The following is a 19,639-nucleotide window of genomic DNA, read 5'->3' as shown; positions in this document are numbered from 1 at the left end:
CCAGGCTCTATTGACCCAGCCTCATGAGGGTTTTGCCGGCAGGGATGTTCTTGTCCCATCGCGCACTAGCAACTCATGTGGCGTGCCGGGCGCAATGCGTGCTGACACTGTCGCCAGGTGTCAGGTTCCTTTGACACATTGGTGCCGCTGGCGTCCAGACTAAGTGGGCATTGTGTCAAGAAGCAGTACGGCTTGGCTGAGTTGGGTTGAGGAGAATGCTCGGCTCTCGACCTTCGCCTCTCCCGAGTCTGTACAGGAGTTTCAGCGATGGGACAAGACTGTAACTACCAATTGGAAACCACAAAATTGGGGAGAAAAAAAGGGTGTAAAGAAAACACACAAAAAAAACAAACGGGGACTAACAAGATACACGAGCGTGGGGGAAAGAAATTCTGGTAGGCTTGACGAGACAAGACAGGTGAAACAGATCAGGGTGTGACGCCAGGTTTGACCAGAGCCCCCTGGATAGTCAATATATTTGTACATTTGTATCCCTCATGGTTCGTACCTAAATCCTTTTCCTTTCAGGCTCCATATGTTTTGATTTCCCCTGTAACATTATTGGTCAGGAGGTGGGACAAGCTGAGTAAATGTGTCTGAAAACACCATGTTCCACAATTAGAGACACAGTGAGGGGGAAAAGTATTTGATCCCCTGCTGATTTTGTACGTTTCCCCTCTGACAAAGAAATGATCCCTCTATAATTTTAATGGTAGGTTTATTTGAACAGTGAGAGACAGAATATCCACAAAAACACATGTCAAAACTAATGGTAGCCAATAACATTAGCTAGCTAGCTAGCTAGAAGCCAACAAGGCTGTAATATTAAATGTATGGACAGATCGTGATGCACCGACACAACTGAATGTTCACAATATCTTCGACATTATTCTTCATCAAAGCACAACAAGCTAGATAACTAGCTAAGTTCATATGCAACACCAAACTTTGGGAAACTGCCACACTGCTATTGTATACTGAACTGAAATCTAAACGCAACATGTAAAGTGTTGGTCCCATGATTCATGAGTTGCAATAATGTTGGTGAAATTGTTGCATGTTGCATTAATATATTTATTAAGTGAATAGCACATGCAATGGGCATTGCTCATCGAACATTTAACAATAGCTAACGTTATTCTGTAAACGAGTCAACCTGGCTAGCTTAGCAATGTAGCTAGATAATGTTACAGCCCTTACTTTATGTATTGATTCAAGGAAAAGAGTGACCAGGGGGGTGCGGGTGGGTGAATAACACCAACATTTGGTTGCCTGCTCTTTGTCAAAACAAAATGCCCTGCTTCCTAACTTAATTAGCTATTTGATGCATTTGAACACATCAACTGTTTTATGCTATTTGTTATTATTTACCCAAGCAAGAGAAATGCACTTTCAATCAGTACAACAACAAGTGCCCTGTCATCACAAAACTGTCCATTTTAATAGTGTCAAGATCATTTATTTATGACAGGGGATGTGAAGTTCCTGGGTCCACCTCTCTGAGGAGACATTTTAACCATTCTCTTTGGTGTATAGTTTTGAAACACCCACACATGGTGGGTTCTTACTTTCAGTTGTTATCTTAAAAGAGCATTGTTGAATGGGACAGGGACTACAGTGTGTGATTACGGCCCGCAATTCGGGTTGTTCCTACACGTGGGCATCCCTGCAGTTTATACGTGTGTCCTAGCTATTGTTAGCTAGCTAGCTATACGCTATACCGCCTGCTGTGTACCGGTGTCCTAGCTATCGTTAGCTAGCTAGCTATACCGCCTGCTGTGTACCGGTGTCCTAGCTATCGTTAGCTAGCTAGCTATATGCTATACCGCCTGCTGTGTACCGGTGTCCTAGCTATCGTTAGCTAGCTAACTATACCGCCTGCTGTGTACCCAGTGTCCCTCGCCAACAAAAACACCTGCGCTTGCCGTCAACAGAATGGCAGGAAAACGGTGCCTTGTTTGAGAAGGTATGAACCCTAAGTAATCAACCTACACATTGTCTGAAGTACAGTACCAACATAGTTACTGTAGTAGATCAAAGCTGTGTGCTGGTAAACCTTGGTAGAGCATAGAGCATTTATAATTTGGTTTAAATTTTTTGCCAAAATGTAGCCTAATTTAGGTAGCGCAAATGAAATGATTAACCTCATATATGGACAGAACACTGACTAATATATACACATTGATCTTCCTCACCTTTTGTTTCTTGTCTTTTTCAATCAAATGTGTTTTAAAGCCCTTTTTACATCATCAGTTTACAGATACCACAGCCTAGAACACCAAACACAAAGCAGAGGCATACGCACAGCAGGGAGGTGGGATTCCACCAGGAGTAACCGTGTCATTGACTTGTGGTAGTTTCCAGAGATAATGCCTAGGCTTTAACTCAGTGGGCTAAATCGGTAATTGGGTGGACAAGCTGGATTCAGTTGGGTAACGTTTAACTTCTCTCAAAATACCCACATTCTACTGAAATCTTGCTTGTTGCCAATGTCCATGGTTTATAAGTCGCTCTGGATAAGAGCGTCTGCTAAATGACTTAAATGTAATGTAAATGTTAAGTCCTCTAGCTGGCACACAGTGTGCCCTTGGTCCGTACCCTTGGTTTTGTGGGACCATAATGGAAGCCTGGTGGCGGTCTGGTCAGTGGGCCAGACATAGTGTTTTGGGACCATCATGGAAATCTGGTGGGACCACGACCTGATTTAGTGGAGATTTTAATGGAAGAAGTCGAATAACGAGAGAGTGAGGAAGGAGAACGGAAGACTAAAAATAAAAAAAATAAAAAGGAAGAACAAGGAGGTATTAAACGAGCCCAGCAACCCCCTTTATAAGAGCACTCCATCATTCAGAACACTTTCTCTTCCTACTCTCTGTCTCTGTTCGCCGTGACTTTCAGACCTCCTTTCACACCAGCACATCTCTTTAAAAAAAGAGAACGAGACAAAGAGAGAAATGAAGAGAGTGGGAGTTACAGACAGGGTGGGAAAAAGATCTTTATAGCTCTTCGTTACTTATCTAATTCCATATTTATGAGAGGGTTAATCTCTAACGGCATATTCAACATCCCCTCTCTGTCTCCTATCTTCTCCCCTCTATCTCCTCTCTTCTCTCCTCCTCTCTCCTCTCTTCTCTCCTCCTCTCTCCTCATCTCCTCTCTCCTCCTCTCTCCTCGTCTCCTCTCCTCCTCTCCTCCTCTCTCCTCACTTCTCTCATCCTCTCTCCTCATCTCCTCTCCTCCTCTCCTCCTCTCTCCTCTCTTCTCTCCTCCTCTCTCCTCTCTTCTCTCCTCCTCTCTCCTCGTCTCCTCTCCTCTCTCCTCATCTCTCCTCTCCTCCTCTCTCCTCTCCTCCTCTCTCCTCTCTCCTCTCCTCCTCTCTCCTCTCTTCTCTCCTCCTCTCTCCTCGTCTCCTCTCTCCTCTCCTCCTCTCTCCTCTCTCCTCTCTCCTAGTCTCCTCTCTTCTCTCCTCATCTCCTCTATTCTCTCCCCCTCTCTCCTCGTCTCCTCTTCCCGGGGTATATCATATTGGGGGACCTTTCCTTCGATCTGATGTCTGAATGTTAACAGCAGCTGATTCCCCTTCGTCTCAGATGGACACGTAATTTGTCTCTTCGTCAGGACTGACCGTTATCGCCTCAGGATAATGTGGTGCATGGTGAACGTCGTTTCCAAGGAAACGGTGTGTGTGTGAAAGTGTGTGTGAAGGTTGGGAGGATGGATGGAGGATCCATAATCTGTGTTTAAATTGTCCATAATCTAGTCATAAAGCAAGAGATGTAAGTAATTCAGCCATGGCACACCATTTGAGCAAATCTCTCTTGGCCAAACATATTCAATGGAAGGGCTGATGTCTGACCCGCACATCATATACACTTTTTCAAGTAACAAATCACTCCCACAGGCTCAATTACCCACTCACACTTTATGTCTCGCTTTCCCTCACACACACACACAAACTTAGTGCCCTGTGTTCTCTCTCGCACACACACACACACACACACACACACACACACACACACACACACACACACACACACACACACACACACACACACACACTATATGTAGTATGTTTCTACTATCATAAATCACAGCTAATGTCAGGTGTCACATCTCTATACCAATCCCCTCCCTCCCTCCCTCCCTCCCTCCCTCCCTCCCTCCCTCCCTCCCTCCCTCCCTCCCTCCCTCCCTCCCTCCCTCCCTCCCTCCCTCCCTCCCTCCCTCCCTCCCTCCCTCCCTCCCTCCCTCCATCCATCCCACCATCCCTCCCTCTATACATCCTTCCCTCCCTCCCTCCTTTGCTCTGTCAGGAATAAAATATTAATCCAATCAGATGAATTAATGAATAATGTTCACGTGTGTTTAAAAAAAAAAAAAACTAATTTTAATAAAGGCAGTCCTGGGAGTTGATTGATTTGCTGTGGAGCATTAATCTTGTAGATAGTGCTACTCCCTCTTCCCATCTGTTATTCTATGGCTGAAGGACGTGAGCCATACGTTTAAAGCTAGCAGTTAGGTAGGGAACGGCCTAACGAGGTAAAGAGATATGATACAGTTAGGTAGGGAACGGCCTAACGAGGTAAAGAGATATGATACAGTTAGGTAGGGAATGGCCTAACGAGGTAAAGAGATGTGATACAGTTAGGTAGGGAACGGCCTAACGAGGTAAAGAGATGTGATACAGTTAGGTAGGGAACGGCCTAACGAGGTAAAGAGATGTGATACAGTTTGGTAGGGAACGGCCTAACGAGGTAAAGAGATGTGATACAGTTAGGTAGGGAACGGCCTAACGAGTTAAAGAGATATGATACAGTTAGGTAGGGAACGGCCTAACGAGGTAAAGAGATGTGATACAGTTAGGTAGGGAACGGCCTAACGAGGTAAAGAGATGTGATACAGTTAGGTAGGGAACGGCCTAACGAGGTAAAGAGATGTGATACAGTTTGGTAGGGAACGGCCTAACGAGGTAAAGAGATGTGATACAGTTTGGTAGGGAACGGCCTAACGAGGTAAAGAGATGTGATACAGTTAGGTAGGGAACGGCCTAATGAGTTAAAGAGATATGATACAGTTAGGTAGGGAACGGCCTAACGAGGTAAAGAGATATGATACAGTTAGGTAGGGAACGGCCTAACGAGGTAAAGAGATATGATACAGTTAGGTAGGGAACGGCCTAACGAGGTAAAGAGATGTGATACAGTTAGGTAGGGAACGGCCCAACGAGGTAAAGAGATATGATACAGTTAGGTAGGGAACGGCCTAACGAAGTAAAGTTTGATACACAACGTCTGCCTCTTTTGTAACCGGTTAGTGACTGGGTCTGTCAATCACGCTGTCAGACGTGCTTTTTTTGAAATAATAAATCTTTTCGTGTTTGAGACGAAGGTCCGTGGTTGAGACGAAGGGTGTAGGGGAACATGAGTGTGTAAGGGAGTGTGAGACCGTGTGTAGGGGAGTTTGAGACAGTATGTAAGGGAGTGTGTAAGGGATTGTGAGACAGTGTGTAAGGGAGTGTGAGACAGTGTGTAGGGGAGTGTGAGACAGTGTGAGACATTGTGTAAGGGAGTGTGAGACAGTGTGAAAGGGAGTGTGAGACAGTGTGAAAGGGAGTGTGAGACAGTGTGTAAGGGAGTGTGAGACAGTGTGTAGGGGAGTGTGAGACAGTGTGTAGGGGAGAGTGAGACAGTGTGTAGGGGAGTGTGCGACAGTGTGTAAGGGAGTGTGAGACAGTGAGGTCGTGAGCGGAGGCATCACTTTAGCTCTTACCGCCATCAGAGAGACATGTTGTGGTGACATACTGTGGTGAGATGTTGTGGTGACATACTGTGGTGACATGTTGTGGTGACATGTTGTGGTGACATGTTGTGGTGACATGTTGTGGTGACATGTTGTGGTGACATACTGTGGTGACATGTTGTGGTGACATGTTGTGGTGACATGTTGTGGTGACATACTGTGTTAACATGTTGTGGTGACATGTTGTGGTGACATGCTGTGGTGACATACTGTGTTAACATGTTGTGGTGACATGTTGTGGTGACATACTGTGGTGACATGTTGTGGTGACATGTTGTGGTGACATACTGTGGTGACATGTTGTGGTGACATGTTGTGGTGACATGTTGTGGTGACATACTGTGTTAACATGTTGTGGTGACATGTTGTGGTGACATGTTGTGGTAACATGTTGTGGTGACATAATGTGGTGACATACTGTGTTAACATGTTGTGGTGACATGTTGTGGTGACATGTTATGGTAACATGTTGTGGGACATGTTGCGGTGACATGCTATGGTAACATACTGTGGCAACATGTTGTGGTGACATGTTGTGGTAACATGTTGTGGGACATGTTGCGGTGACATGTTGTGGTAACATGTTGTGGTAACATGTTGTGGTGACATGTTGTGGTGACATACTGTGGTGACATGTTGTGGTAACATGTTGTGGTAACATGTTGTGGTAACATACTGTGGTAACATGTTGTGGTAACATACTGTGGTGACATGCTGTGGTAACATACTGTGGTAACATACTGTTTTAACATACTGTGGTAACATGTTGTGGTGACATGTTGTGGTGACATGTTGTGGTGACATGTTGTGGTGACATGTTGTGGTGACATACTGTGGTAACATGCTGTGGTAACATACTGTTATGACATGTTTTGACAATGAACAATGTTCTTGCCTATATCTTCCTCCCTTTCTTTCCCCCTCTCTGTCTATCCTCGGAGACCTGATGAAAGGCAACAGCAGTGACGAGGGTATGGGAATATCATATTGAAAAGGTGAACCAGATTATTCCAGAGAGGGTCCTCTTCAGACAGACAACTCTCCCAACAGACATGTCAGAACGTTGCAATTCCTAACCAAAGTTTGCAGACAAAACCTTTTGCTGTGGTTTTAGTAAAGATAGTCGATGCACTAGCGAAATGCAGTCATTAAAAATAACCTCTCTTTCATCTTGATATCTACATCCCCCCCAGGTAACAAAATAGTAGCTGTTTCTCTCTACCGCTCTCCATCTCTCTCTCTCTCTCTCTCTCTTTCTCTCTGTCTCTATCGTTCTCTGTCTCTCTATCGCTCTCTGTCTCTCTATCGCTCTCTCTGTCTCTCTCGCTCCACATCTCTCTCTCTCTCTCTCTCTCTCTCTCTGTCTCTCTCGCTCCACATCTCTCTCTCTCTCTCTCTCTCTCTCTCTCTGTCTCTCGCTCTCCGTCTCTCTCTCTGTCTCTCGCTCTCCGTATCTCTCGCTCTTGCTCTCTGTCTCGCTCTCGCTCTCCGTATCTCTCTGTCGCTCGCTCTCGCTCTCTGTCTCTCTCGCTCTCTGTCTCTCTGTCTCTCTCGCTCTCGCTCCCCATCTCTCTCTCTCGCTCTCGCTCCCCATCTCTCTCTCGCTCGCCGTCTCTCTCTCTCGCTCTCTGTCTCTCCTGCTCTCTGTCTCTCTCGCTCTCCGTCTCTCTCTCGCTCTCCGTCTCGCTCTCGCTCACCATCTCTCTCTCAATTCAATTCAAAGGGCTTTATTGGTATGGGAAACATATTTTAAACATTGCCATAGCAAGTGAAATAAACAATAAAAATGTACAGTAAACATTACACACACAGATTCTTACAAAAGAATAAAGATATTACAAATGTCATATTATGTCTATATATATTGTGTTGTAACGATGTGCAAATAGTTAAAGTACAAAAAGCTAAAAAAAAATGATTCATGGGTTGTATTTACAATGGTGTTTGTTCTTCCCTGGGGGCCCTTTTCCTGTGGCAAAAGGTCACAAATCTTGCTGCAGTGATGACACAATGTGGTATTTCACTCAATAGATATGGGATTTTATCAAAATTAGATTGGTTTTGGAATTCTTTTCAGGTCTGTGTAATCTGAGGGAAATAGTTGTCTCGAATCTGGTCATACATTGGGCAGCAGGTTAGGAAGTGCAGCTCAGTTTCCACCTCGTTTTGTGGGCAGTGTGCACATAGCCTGTCTTTCTCTTGAGAGCCAGGTCTGCCTACGGTGGCCTTTCTCAATAGCAAGGCTATGCTCACTGTGTCAGTACATAGTCAAATCTTTCCTTAATTTTGGGTCAGTCACAGAAGTCATATATTCTGCTACTCTCTGATTAGAGGCAAATAGCATTCTTGTTGGCTCAGTTTTTTGCTTATTTCTTTCAAGTAATTATATTTTTGTTTCTCATGATTTGGTTGGGTCTAATTGTGTTGCTGTCCTGGGGCTCTGCAGAGTCTGTTTGTGTTTGTGAACAGAGCCCCAGGACCAGCTTGCTAAGGGGACTCTTCTCCAGGTTTATCTCTCTGTAGGTGACGGCTTTGTTATGGAAGGTTTGGGAATCGCTTCCTTTTAGGTGGTTATAGAATTTAACGGCTCTTTTCTGGAGTTTGATAATTAGCGGGTGTCGACCTAATTCTGCTCTGCATGCATTATTTGGTGTTTCACGTTGTAAAATCTCTCTCTCTTTCTCTCACCCTCTCTCAGCCATCTGTTTTGGTTTCAGCTTAAGCGATTAACGTTACAACAGCAAAGCACTGTTTCAGGGCTCACTTTAAAACTCCAGGCTTTGTCTTCATCAAAATACCAGCAAATTGTTTGCCCCAAAATCCCTGGGCTGTGGAATGTCTACTTAAGGTATTTACATGTACACATAAACACAGAGGTTCTCACACGCAGCTCGAAAGGGAAATCTGGGCCAGCAAGGCATCTCAGTCAGCTGGAAAAAAAATGTCATGAATCTAAATGATTCTGATGCTCTGTCATTGGCTACTTTCATCTCATTGAAGACATTTGAGGCCGGATTGGCCGGATTGGCGTTCAGGAGAGAACCTCAGGACCAATGAGGAGAAGAAACTAACGTCTGTGGGCGTGGTGTAGGGTTTGGTTGGAGCAAGGAGTCTGGCAACTACATGAATGTGCATTAGCATTAACATAGCTTTATACAGTGTCTTGCAAAATAATTCATCCCCCTAGGCGTTTTTCCTATTTTGTTGCATTGCAACCTGTAATTTAAATACATTTTTATTTGGATTTCATGTAATGGAGACACAAAATAGTTTAAATTGGTGATGTGAAGAGAAGTGGAAAAAGTTACTTGTTTCAAAACAAATCCTTTGCTAGCGGCACCATGAAGACCAAGGAGCTCTCCAAACAGGTCAGGGACAAAGTTGTGGAGAAGTACAGATCAGGGTTGGGTTATAAACATCCCACGGAGCACCATTAGATCCACTATTAAAACATGGAAAGAATATTGCCCCACAACAAACCTGCCAAGAGAGGGCCGCCCACCAAAACTCACGGACCAGGCAAGGAGGCCATTCATCAGAGAGGAAACAAAGAGACCAAAGATAAACCTGGAGTATCTGTCCATAGGACCACCTTAAATCAAATCAAATCAAATTGTATTTGTCACCTACACATGGTTAGCAGATGTTAATGCGAGTGTAGCGAAATGCTTGAGCTTCTAGCTCTGACAATGCAGTAATAACCAACGAGTAATCTAACCTAATAACTCCAAAACGACTACCTTATACACACAAGTGTAAAGGGATAAAGAATATGTACATAAAGATATATGAATGAGTGATGGTACAGAACGGCATAGGCAAGATGCAGTAGATGGTATCGAGTACAGTATATACATAGGAGATGAGTTATGTAGGGTATGTAAACATTATATTAAGTGGCATTGTTTAAAGTGGCTAGTGATAATTTTTTTAGCCACTCAATGTTAGTGGTGGCTGTTTAACAGTCTGATGGCCTTGAGATAGAAGCTGTTTTTCAGTCTCTGGGTCCCTGCTTTGATGCACCTGTACTGACCTCGCCTTCTGGATGATAGCGAGTTGAACAGGCAATGGCTCGGGTTGTTGTTGTCTTTGATGATCTATTTGACCTTCCTGTGACATCGGGTGGTGTAGGTGTCCAGGAGGGCAGGTAGTTTGCCCCCGGTGATGCGTTGTGCAGACCTCACTACCCTCTGGAGAGCCTTATGGTTGTGGGTGGAGCAGTTGCCGTACCAGGCGGTGATACAGCCCGACAGGATGCTCTCAATTGTGCAACTGTAAAAGTTTGAGTCTTTTTGGTGACAAGCCAAATTTCTTCAGCCTCCTGAGGTTGAAGAGACGCTGCTGCGCCTTTTTCACCACGCTGTGTGTGGGAGTGGACCAATTCAGTTTGTCCATGATGTGTACGCCGAGGAACTTAAAACGTCCTAAAACTAACTACCCTCTCCACTACTGTCCCATCGATGTGGATAGGGGGTGTTCCCTCTGCTGTTTCCTGAAGTCCACAATCATCTCTTTTGTTTTGTTGACATTGAGTGTGAGGTTTTTTTCCTGACACCACACTCTGAGGGCCCTCACCTCCTCCCTGTAGGCCGTCTCGTCGTTGTTGGTAATCAAGCCTTTAAGCTGTACACTCCACAGAGCTGGGCTTTATGGAAGAGTGGCCAGAAAAAAAGCCATTGTTTAAAGAAAATAATAAGCAAACACGTTTGATGTTCATCAAAATACACTCCCCAAACATATGGAAGAAGGTACTCTGGTCAGATGAGACTAAAATGTAGCTTTTTGGCCGTAAGGAAAACGCTATGTCTGGCGCAAACCCAACACCCCTCATCACCCCGAGAACACTATCCCTACAGTGAAGCATGGTGGTGGCAGCATCATGCTGTGGGGATGTTTTTCATCGGCAGGGAAACTGGTCAGAATTGAAGGAGTGATGGATGGCGCTAAATACAGGGAAATTCTTGAGGGAAACCTGTTTCAGTCTTCCAGAGATTTGAGACTGGAACGGAGGTTCACCTTCCAGCAGGACAATGACCCTAAGCATACTGCTAAAGCAACACTCGAGTGGTTTAATGGGAAACATTTAAATGTCTTGGAATGGCCTAGTAAAAGCCCAGACCTCAATCCAAATGAGTATCTGTGTCTTGTATGACTTAAAGATGTCTGTACACCAACTTGAAGGAGCTGGATCTGTTTTGCCTTGAAGCATGGGAAAAATCCCAGTGGCCAAGCTTTTAGAGACATGCAGCTGTATTTGCTGAAAAAGATGGCTCTACAAAGTATTGACTTTTGGGGGTGAATAGTTATGCTCAAGTTTCAGTTTTTTTGTGTCTTATTTGTTTCACAAGAGAACATATTGTGCTTCTTCAATGTGGTAAGTATGTTGTGTAAATCAAATTATACAAATCTCCCCAAAAAAATCTATTTTAATTCCAGGTTGTAAGGCAACAAAATAGGATCAAATCCAAGAGGGGTGAATACTTACATAGCAAGTATTTACATAGCTTCACCCTTACACAGCTTTATCCCTACACAGCTTTATTTTTAGACAGCTTTGGCATTGCACAGCTTCATCCCTGCACAGCTTTATCCTTACACAGCTTTATATTTAAACAGCTTTATCCCCACACAGCTTTATCCCTACACAGCTTTATCCTAACATAGCTTTATTCCTACACAGCTTTATCCAAACACAGCTTTATCCCCACACAGCTTTATTCCCACAGAGTCTAGTCCCGACAGAGTGTATTAATATTGCTACAGTAGAGTACTTTACCAGATCCTATATACTGTATTCTAGTCCCTACAGAGTGTATTGATATTGTTTCCTATTGTCAACAGTGTTTGATGAATATCATGGTGATAAAATGTCTTTATATATTATGACTCACTGATAGTCTTTTGTGGTGGTCCAGCTCCTGCTATGAATGATTCAGTGTGGAATTAATACCAGACATTGTCATTCAGAACTAGCATATTTTGAAGAGCTTTTAGAGGTTTCACAGTTGCAATTGGTGTGTTTTGGTTTGGTTCTTGGAGGAATATTAAAGGAGTTATAACTGGTATGAATCATCAAAGTTGATAGTAGGAACAACTGCTGTGGTTGTTTTCCAGCTTCCCTTTAAAATGTTTGTAGTTCTGAGGCTGAAACACTGAACGTGTGTAACTGTACATTGAACATCTTGTTTGAACTCTCCTCTCTTCTCTTCTCTTCTCCTCTCCTCTCATCTCTGTGTAACTGTACATTAAACTGCCTCTCCTCTCCTCTTCTCTCTGTTCCTCTCCTCTCTGTGTAACTGTACATTAAACTGCCTCTCCTCTCCCCTCCTCTCCTCTCCTCTCCTCTCCTCTCCTCTCCTCTCCTCTCCTCTCCTCTCCTCTCCTCTCCTCTCCTCTCCTCTCCACTCTGTGTAACTGTACATTAAACTGCCTCTCCTCTCCTCTCTTCTCTTCTCTTCTCTTCTCTTCTCTTCTCCTCTACTCTCCTCTACTCTCTTCTCTTCTCCTCTCCTCTCCTCTCCTCTCCTCTCCTCTCCTCTCCTCTCCTCTCCTCTCCTCTCCTCTCCTCTCCTCTCCTCTCCTCTCCTCTCCACTCCTCTCTGTGTAACTGTACATTAAACTGCCTGTCCTCTCCTCTCCTCTCCTCTTCTCTCCGTTCCTCTCCTCTCTGTGTAACTGTACATTAAACTGCCTCTCCTCTCCTCTCCTCTCCTCTCCCTCTCCTCTCCTCTCCTCTCCTCTCCTCTCCTCTCCTCTCCTCTCCTCTCCTCTCCTCTCCTCTCCTCTCCTCTCCTCTCCTCTCTGTGTAACTGTACATTAAACTGCCTCTCCTCTCCTCTCCTCTCTTCTCTTCTCTTCTCTTCTCCTCTCCTGTCCTGTCCTGTCCTCTCCTCTCCTCTCTTCTCTTCTCTTCTCTTCTCCTCTCTGTGTAACTGTACATTAAACTGCCTCTCCTCTCCTCTTCTCTCCGTTCCTCTCCTCTCTGTGTAACTGTACATTAAACTGCCTCTCCTCTCCTCTCCTCCTCTCTGTGTAACTGTACATTAAACTGCCTCTCCTCTCCTCTCCTCTCCTCTCTGTGTAACTGTACATTAAACTGCCTCTCCTCTCCTCTCCTCTCTTCTCTTCTCTTCTCTTCTCTTCTCTTCTCCTCTCCTGTCCTGTCCTCTCCTCTCCTCTCTTCTCTTCTCTTCTCTTCTCCTCTCTGTGTAACTGTACATTAAACTGCCTCTCCTCTCCTCTTCTCTCCGTTCCTCTCCTCTCTGTGTAACTGTACATTAAACTGCCTCTCCTCTCCTCTCCTCCTCTCTGTGTAACTGTACATTAAACTGCCTCTCCTCTCCTCTCCTCTCCTCTCTTCAGGTTCACTGGTCCTAATCTGCCATCTCCCGTCCTCAGCAGTAAGAACTGGCTACGACTACACTTTACCTCTGATGGAAACCACAAGCTGAGGGGCTTCAGTGCCCAGTACCAAGGTATGATACACACACACACACAAACACGAGCATGTACACATTCAAAAACGTCCCCAGGCTCATCACTCAGAGGGTCGTAGTTCAGGTCTGAAAACAGATGAACAGGAAAATGGATTAGTGTGTCCAAATGCAATATACAAACCTCAATCTCATCTAATCTCACCTCCACTCTTCCTCCCATCTTATCACAGATCAAAACAAGGGATGAGGAGAGTGAAAAATAGAGGGAGAGAGTGGAAGAGTGAGAGAGACAGAGAGCGAGAGAGAGAGAGACAGGGAGAGAGAGAGACAGGGAGAGAAGAAGAGGGAGACAGAGGAGTGGAAAATGGGATTACAGGTCCTGTGTTAGAGAAATGTATTCAGCGGGTGGTTCTAATCCTGAATGCTGATTGGTTAAATGTTCCGGCCGGTGTCTATTCCACAAGTTGCCACCGGCTGAATCTATGAAGTTAAAATGCCTATTTACTATGTTCCATCTGACTGTGCATTCCACTGTCTCATCAGCCCAGCCAGGCAATTTATAACCTTTATCTCCACTATAAAAAGCATCTAGACATTATCTCACATGTCTTTAAGACTAACATTTAGTTTTCAATAGCGGAGATTTTTATAAACCTTGCTGTCCTTCTCTCCGACATTTCCAACATTGTTACAATATTCAAATATGATCACTTGCTGTCCCATAATGATGAACGTCCCGGGACGAGACAGATAGGCAGCGTTTCTCAGCCAGTCAAAATCATGAATCAGTTGGCATAATTTGTATGGATACATACACAAAGGTAAAATGAAAAGGTAAAATGAAAGCAGGTGCAACTAGTTTGCAGTCTTTCCAGCTTCAGTTTGTTGTGATTGTGTTAGCTGTGTTGTCTTGCCCCTCTGTCCTAGCGAGAGAACACATTCTCTATGCCAGGTGAAATCACTCCTCATTAGCTCCTTCTTATGGATGTATCCAAATGAATGTCACTAGAAAACAGCTTGAACAAATGCAGATGCAGCTGCTATTGTTATTCTGGCTGCACTGTTTAACGTGACTGTAAGTTAGCCGTAGTTGGCTAGCTAGCAAAGGATTAGAACGTTGACAGCCAGTATGGCAATGGAACATTTAGAAGGAACTTCCATTTTTACACAGAACAAAAAGACTGAAATGCAGGGTGATTGCAAAAATATCAAGGAAACTGGTGACCCATATCTCCCTCACTAACTTTAAGCATCAGCTGTCAGAGCAGCTCACAGATCACTGCACCTGTACACAGCCCATCTGTAAATAGCCCACCCAACTACCTCATCCCCATACTGTTCTTTTATTTGTTGCTCCTTCGCACCCCAGTATCTCTCATTGCACATTCATCTTCTGCACCTCTATCACTCCAGTCTCTATCACTCCAGTGTTTAATTGCTAAATTGTAATTACTTCGCCCCTATGGCCTATTTATTGCCTTACCTCCCTTATCTTACCTCATTTGGGGCAGCAGGGTAGCCTAGTGGTTAGAGCGTTGGACTAATAACCAGAAGGTTGCGAGTTCAAACCCCCGAACTAACAAGGTACAAATCTGTCGTTTGTAATCTGTCGTTCTGCCACTGTTCCCAGGCCGTCATTGAAAATAAGAATTTGTTCTTAACTGACTTGCCTGGTTAAATAAAGGTAAAAAAAATAAATAAAAAATTGCACTCTGTATATAGATTTTTTTCTATTGTGATATTGACTGTATGTTTTGTTTATTCCATGTGTAACTCTGTGTTGTTGTTGTTTGTGTCGAACTGCTTTGCTTTATCTTGGCCAGGTCGCTGTTGTAAATGAGAACTTGTTCTTTTAACTAGCCTACCTGGTTAAATAAAGGTGAAATAAATCAAATTTAAAACATTTCTCTGTTAACCGAATAGATAGAATGAACGACCAATCCGGTTTGGGTAGCAACCCTAGATTTGTGTCGGGACTATATCTTGTGGAAGGATGAAATAGTATGAATAAATAAATAACAAAATAATCAAATTAAAGTTGTTAATGAAAATATGTCAGTCATTGTTTGATTATATAAAGTGATGATGTCCTTGAAGCCGGGGTTTGGAGGACATATTGGACAGTTTGCCAGCCCCGACAACACCCCAATATATCCCACGAACACGGTTGTCTCAGGCATTATCACTTAAATATAATCCATTAGTGAAATCAGAGAGAGGAGGAGGACTAAGACTTTAATTAGATTAACGAATGGCCTCCTCCCACCATCACATATTGTCCTTTCGCACAGTCCTCGATACACAGCTCATTTCAAATGAGTAACATGTTGTATTGTCCCCATCTTCTCTCAACTCCTCTCTCACATGTATATCTGTCTCTCTCTCTGTTTCCTCTCAACATGTCTGTCTCTCTCCCTCTACATGTCTGTCTCTCTTCCTCTACATTTCTGTCTCTCTCTCTGTTTCCTCTCAACATGTCTGTCTCTCTCCCTCTACATGTCTGTCTCTCTTCCTCTACATGTCTGTCTCTCTCCCTCTACATGTCTGTCTCTCTCCCTCTACATGTCTGTCTCTCTCTCTCTGTTGTCTCTCTCCCCCTCTGCTGTCTCTCTCCCTCTACATGTCTGTCTCTCTCTCTGTTGTCTCTCTCTCTCTCTGTTGTCTCTCTCCCCCTCTGCTGTCTCTCTCCCTCTACATGTCTGTCTCTCTCTCTGTTGTCTCTCTCTCTCTCTGTTGTCTCTCTCCCCCTCTGTTGTCTCTCTCCCCCTCTACATGTCTGTCTCTCTCTCCCTCTACATGTCTCCCTCTCTTTCTCTCTGATCCACTCATAACCTTTTCTCACAATGCATCTTCATATCTCTATTGTAACAGACCTAAGTTATTGGTAAATCTCAGCACAGGCCTTAGTGCCTTCGGTTCAAGGGTGTGTCAGAAATATTGTTGCTATTTTCACTGTTACAATTATCGGCGCACTTGCTGCCGTTGGCGCGAAAGGGTCTGGGTTTGAATGAATTAACAAGTTGTGGGTGTGTCGAAGCTTGGCCAATCAGAACATGCTCCACGGTGTTCACAGTCTTTTATGTCTTGGAATCAACTCCAATTCAAATGTTAGTCTGTTATAGTTTGTTAAATGGCTTACAGAAAATAATTGACAAAAATGTAGCCGTGTATATTTGCGAAATACATTATGTTGAATCCATTTGCAGTCCACATTGTTCTAAGTAATTGGATATCTTCAATAGCATTCACACTGATATAGGGTCTAGGTCTACTGTAAATTACATTATGGCTGGGCATAGACATGCCAGATTCAATTCATTATTGATAAAGGCCTAAAAAGTGAACAAATAAATATATATATATATTTTTCAAAATTCTAAACAAACTGAAACAACTTATTTTAAAAAGGCTATGTCACACTTACAAGCACCATCATTTATCGCCATAGAATATGAAAACAACGAAGATCCAGACTTTTTCACAGTAGCTGGACAAAGATCCACTACAAAGAGAAAGGGAGAATGTCCACCGTTATACTGCCACCTAGTATAGTGCCTTCGGAACGTATTCAGACCCCTTGACCTTTTCCACATTTTTTTTAACGTTACGGATTTATACTAAAATGGATTAAATAAAAAAATACTCAGCAATCTACATCATAATGCCAGAGTTACAGTGGGAAAAAAATATTTAGTCAGCCACCAATTGTGCAAGTTCTCCCACTTAAAAAGATGAGAGAGACCTGTAATTTTCATCATTAGGTACACTTCAGCTATGACAGACAAATTGAGGAAAACAAATCCAGAAAATCACATTATAGGATTTTTTATGAATTTATTTAATATTCCTATCAGACAGGTCTTTATATTCCTATCAGACTGGTCTTTATATTCCTATCAGACTGGTCTTTATATTCCTGTCAGACTGGTCTTTATATTCCTGTCAGACTGGTCTTTATATTCCTATCAGACTGGTCTTTATATTCCTATCAGACTGGTCTTTATATTCCTATCAGACTGGTCTTTATATTAATATTCCTGTCAGACTGGTCTTTATATTCCTATCAGACTGGTCTTTATATTCCTGTCAGACTGGTCTTAATATTAATATTCCTATCAGACAGGTCTTTATATTCCTATCAGACTGGTCTTTATATTAATATTCCTGTCAGACTGGTCTTTATATTCCTATCAGACTGGTCTTTATATTCCTGTCAGACTGGTCTTAATATTAATATTCCTATCAGACAGGTCTTTATATTCCTATCAGACAGGTCTTTATATTAATATTCCTATCAGACAGGTCTTTATATTCCTATCAGACTGGTCTTTATATTAATATTCCTGTCAGACTGGTCTTTATATTCCTATCAGACTGGTCTTTATATTCCTATCAGACTGGTCTTTATATTAATATTCCTATCAGACAGGTCTTTATATTAATATTCCTGTCAGACTGGTCTTTATATTCCTATCAGACAGGTCTTTATATTAATATTCCTGTCAGACAGGTCTTTATATTCCTATCAGACTGGTCTTTATATTAATATTCCTGTCAGACTGGTCTTTATATTCCTATCAGACTGGTCTTTATATTCCTATCAGACTGGTCTTTATATTAATATTCCTATCAGACAGGTCTTTATATTAATATTCCTGTCAGACTGGTCTTTATATTCCTATCAGACAGGTCTTTATATTAATATTCCTGTCAGACTGGTCTTTATATTCCTATCAGACTGGTCTTTATATTCCTATCAGACTGGTCTTTATATTCCTATCAGACTGGTCTTTATATTCCTATCAGACAGGTCTTTATATTCCTATCCGACTGGTCTTTATATTCCTATCCGACTGGTCTTTATATTCCTATCAGACTGGTCTTAATATTAATATTCCTATCAGACTGGTCTTTATATTAATATTCCTATCAGACTGGTCTTTATATTCCTGTCAGACTGGTCTTTATATTCCTGTCAGACTGGTCTTTATATTCCTATCAGACTGGTCTTTATATTCCTATCAGACAGGTCTTTATATTCCTATCAGACTGGTCTTTATATTCCTATCCGACTGGTCTTTATATTCCTATCAGACTGGTCTTAATATTAATATTCCTATCAGACTGGTCTTTATATTAATATTCCTATCAGACTGGTCTTTATATTCCTATCAGACTGGTCTTTATATTCCTATCAGACTGGTCTTTATATTCCTATCAGACTGGTCTTAATATTAATATTCCTATCAGACTGGTCTTTATATTAATATTCCTATCAGACTGGTCTTTATATTCCTGTCAGACTGGTCTTTATATTCCTATCAGACTGGTCTTTATATTCCTATCAGACTGGTCTTTATATTCCTATCAGACTGGTCTTTATATTCCTATCAGACTGGTCTTTATATTCCTATCAGACTGGTCTTTATATTCCTATCAGACTGGTCTTTATATTAATATTCCTATCAGACTGGTCTTTATATTCCTATCAGACTGGTCTTTATATTCCTATCAGACTGGTCTTTATATTCCTATCAGACTGGTCTTTATATTCCTGTCAGACTGGTCTTTATATTAATATTCCTATCAGACTGGTCTTTATATTCCTATCAGACTGGTCTTTATATTCCTATCAGACAGGTCTTTATATTAATATTCCTATCAGACTGGTCTTTATATTCCTATCAGACAGGTCTTTATATTAATATTCCTATCAGACTGGTCTTTATATTCCTATCAGACTGGTCTTTATATTCCTATCAGACAGGTCTTTATATTCCTATCCGACTGGTCTTTATATTCCTATCAGACTGGTCTTAATATTCCTATCAGACTGGTCTTTATATTAATATTCCTATCAGACTGGTCTTTATATTCCTATCCGACTGGTCTTTATATTCCTATCAGACTGGTCTTAATATTACTATCAGACTGGTCTTTATATTCCTATCAGACTGGTCTTTATATTCCTATCAGACTGGTCTTTATATTCCTATGAGACTGGTCTTAATATTACTATCAGACTGGTCTTTATATTCCTATCAGACTGGTCTTAATATTCCTATCAGACTGGTCTTTATATTCCTATCAGACAGGTCTTTATATTCCTATCAGACTGGTCTTTATATTCCTATCCGACTGGTCTTTATATTCCTATCAGACTGGTCTTAATATTCCTATCAGACTGGTCTTTATATTCCTATCAGACTGGTCTTTATATTCCTATCAGACTGGTCTTTATATTCCTATCAGACTGGTCTTTATATTAATATTCCTATCAGACTGGTCTTTATATTAATATTCCTATCAGACTGGTCTTTATATTCCTATCAGACTGGTCTTTATATTCCTATCAGACTGGTCTTTATATTCCTATCAGACTGGTCTTTATATTAATATTCCTA

The 19,639-nt window shown here is 42.3% G+C and overlaps 1 protein-coding gene across 1 annotated transcript in view; it reads left to right on the top strand.

The window, feature by feature from the left end:
* Nucleotides 1–19,639, top strand: part of LOC135549478 (CUB and sushi domain-containing protein 1-like) — a 1,027,892-nt gene that overhangs the window by 453,983 nt on the left and 554,270 nt on the right. Inside the window, 1 exon segment of the mRNA XM_064979475.1 lies at nt 13,162–13,274. Coding sequence (XP_064835547.1) covers nt 13,162–13,274 — 113 coding nt within the window.

The sequence above is a fragment of the Oncorhynchus masou genome, chromosome 12 (genome assembly GCF_036934945.1).
Source record: "Oncorhynchus masou masou isolate Uvic2021 chromosome 12, UVic_Omas_1.1, whole genome shotgun sequence".
Classification (NCBI taxonomy): domain Eukaryota; kingdom Metazoa; phylum Chordata; class Actinopteri; order Salmoniformes; family Salmonidae; genus Oncorhynchus; species Oncorhynchus masou.
The sequence above is the reverse complement of the archived record's forward strand: the minus strand, read 5'-3'. Positions and strand labels throughout refer to the sequence as shown.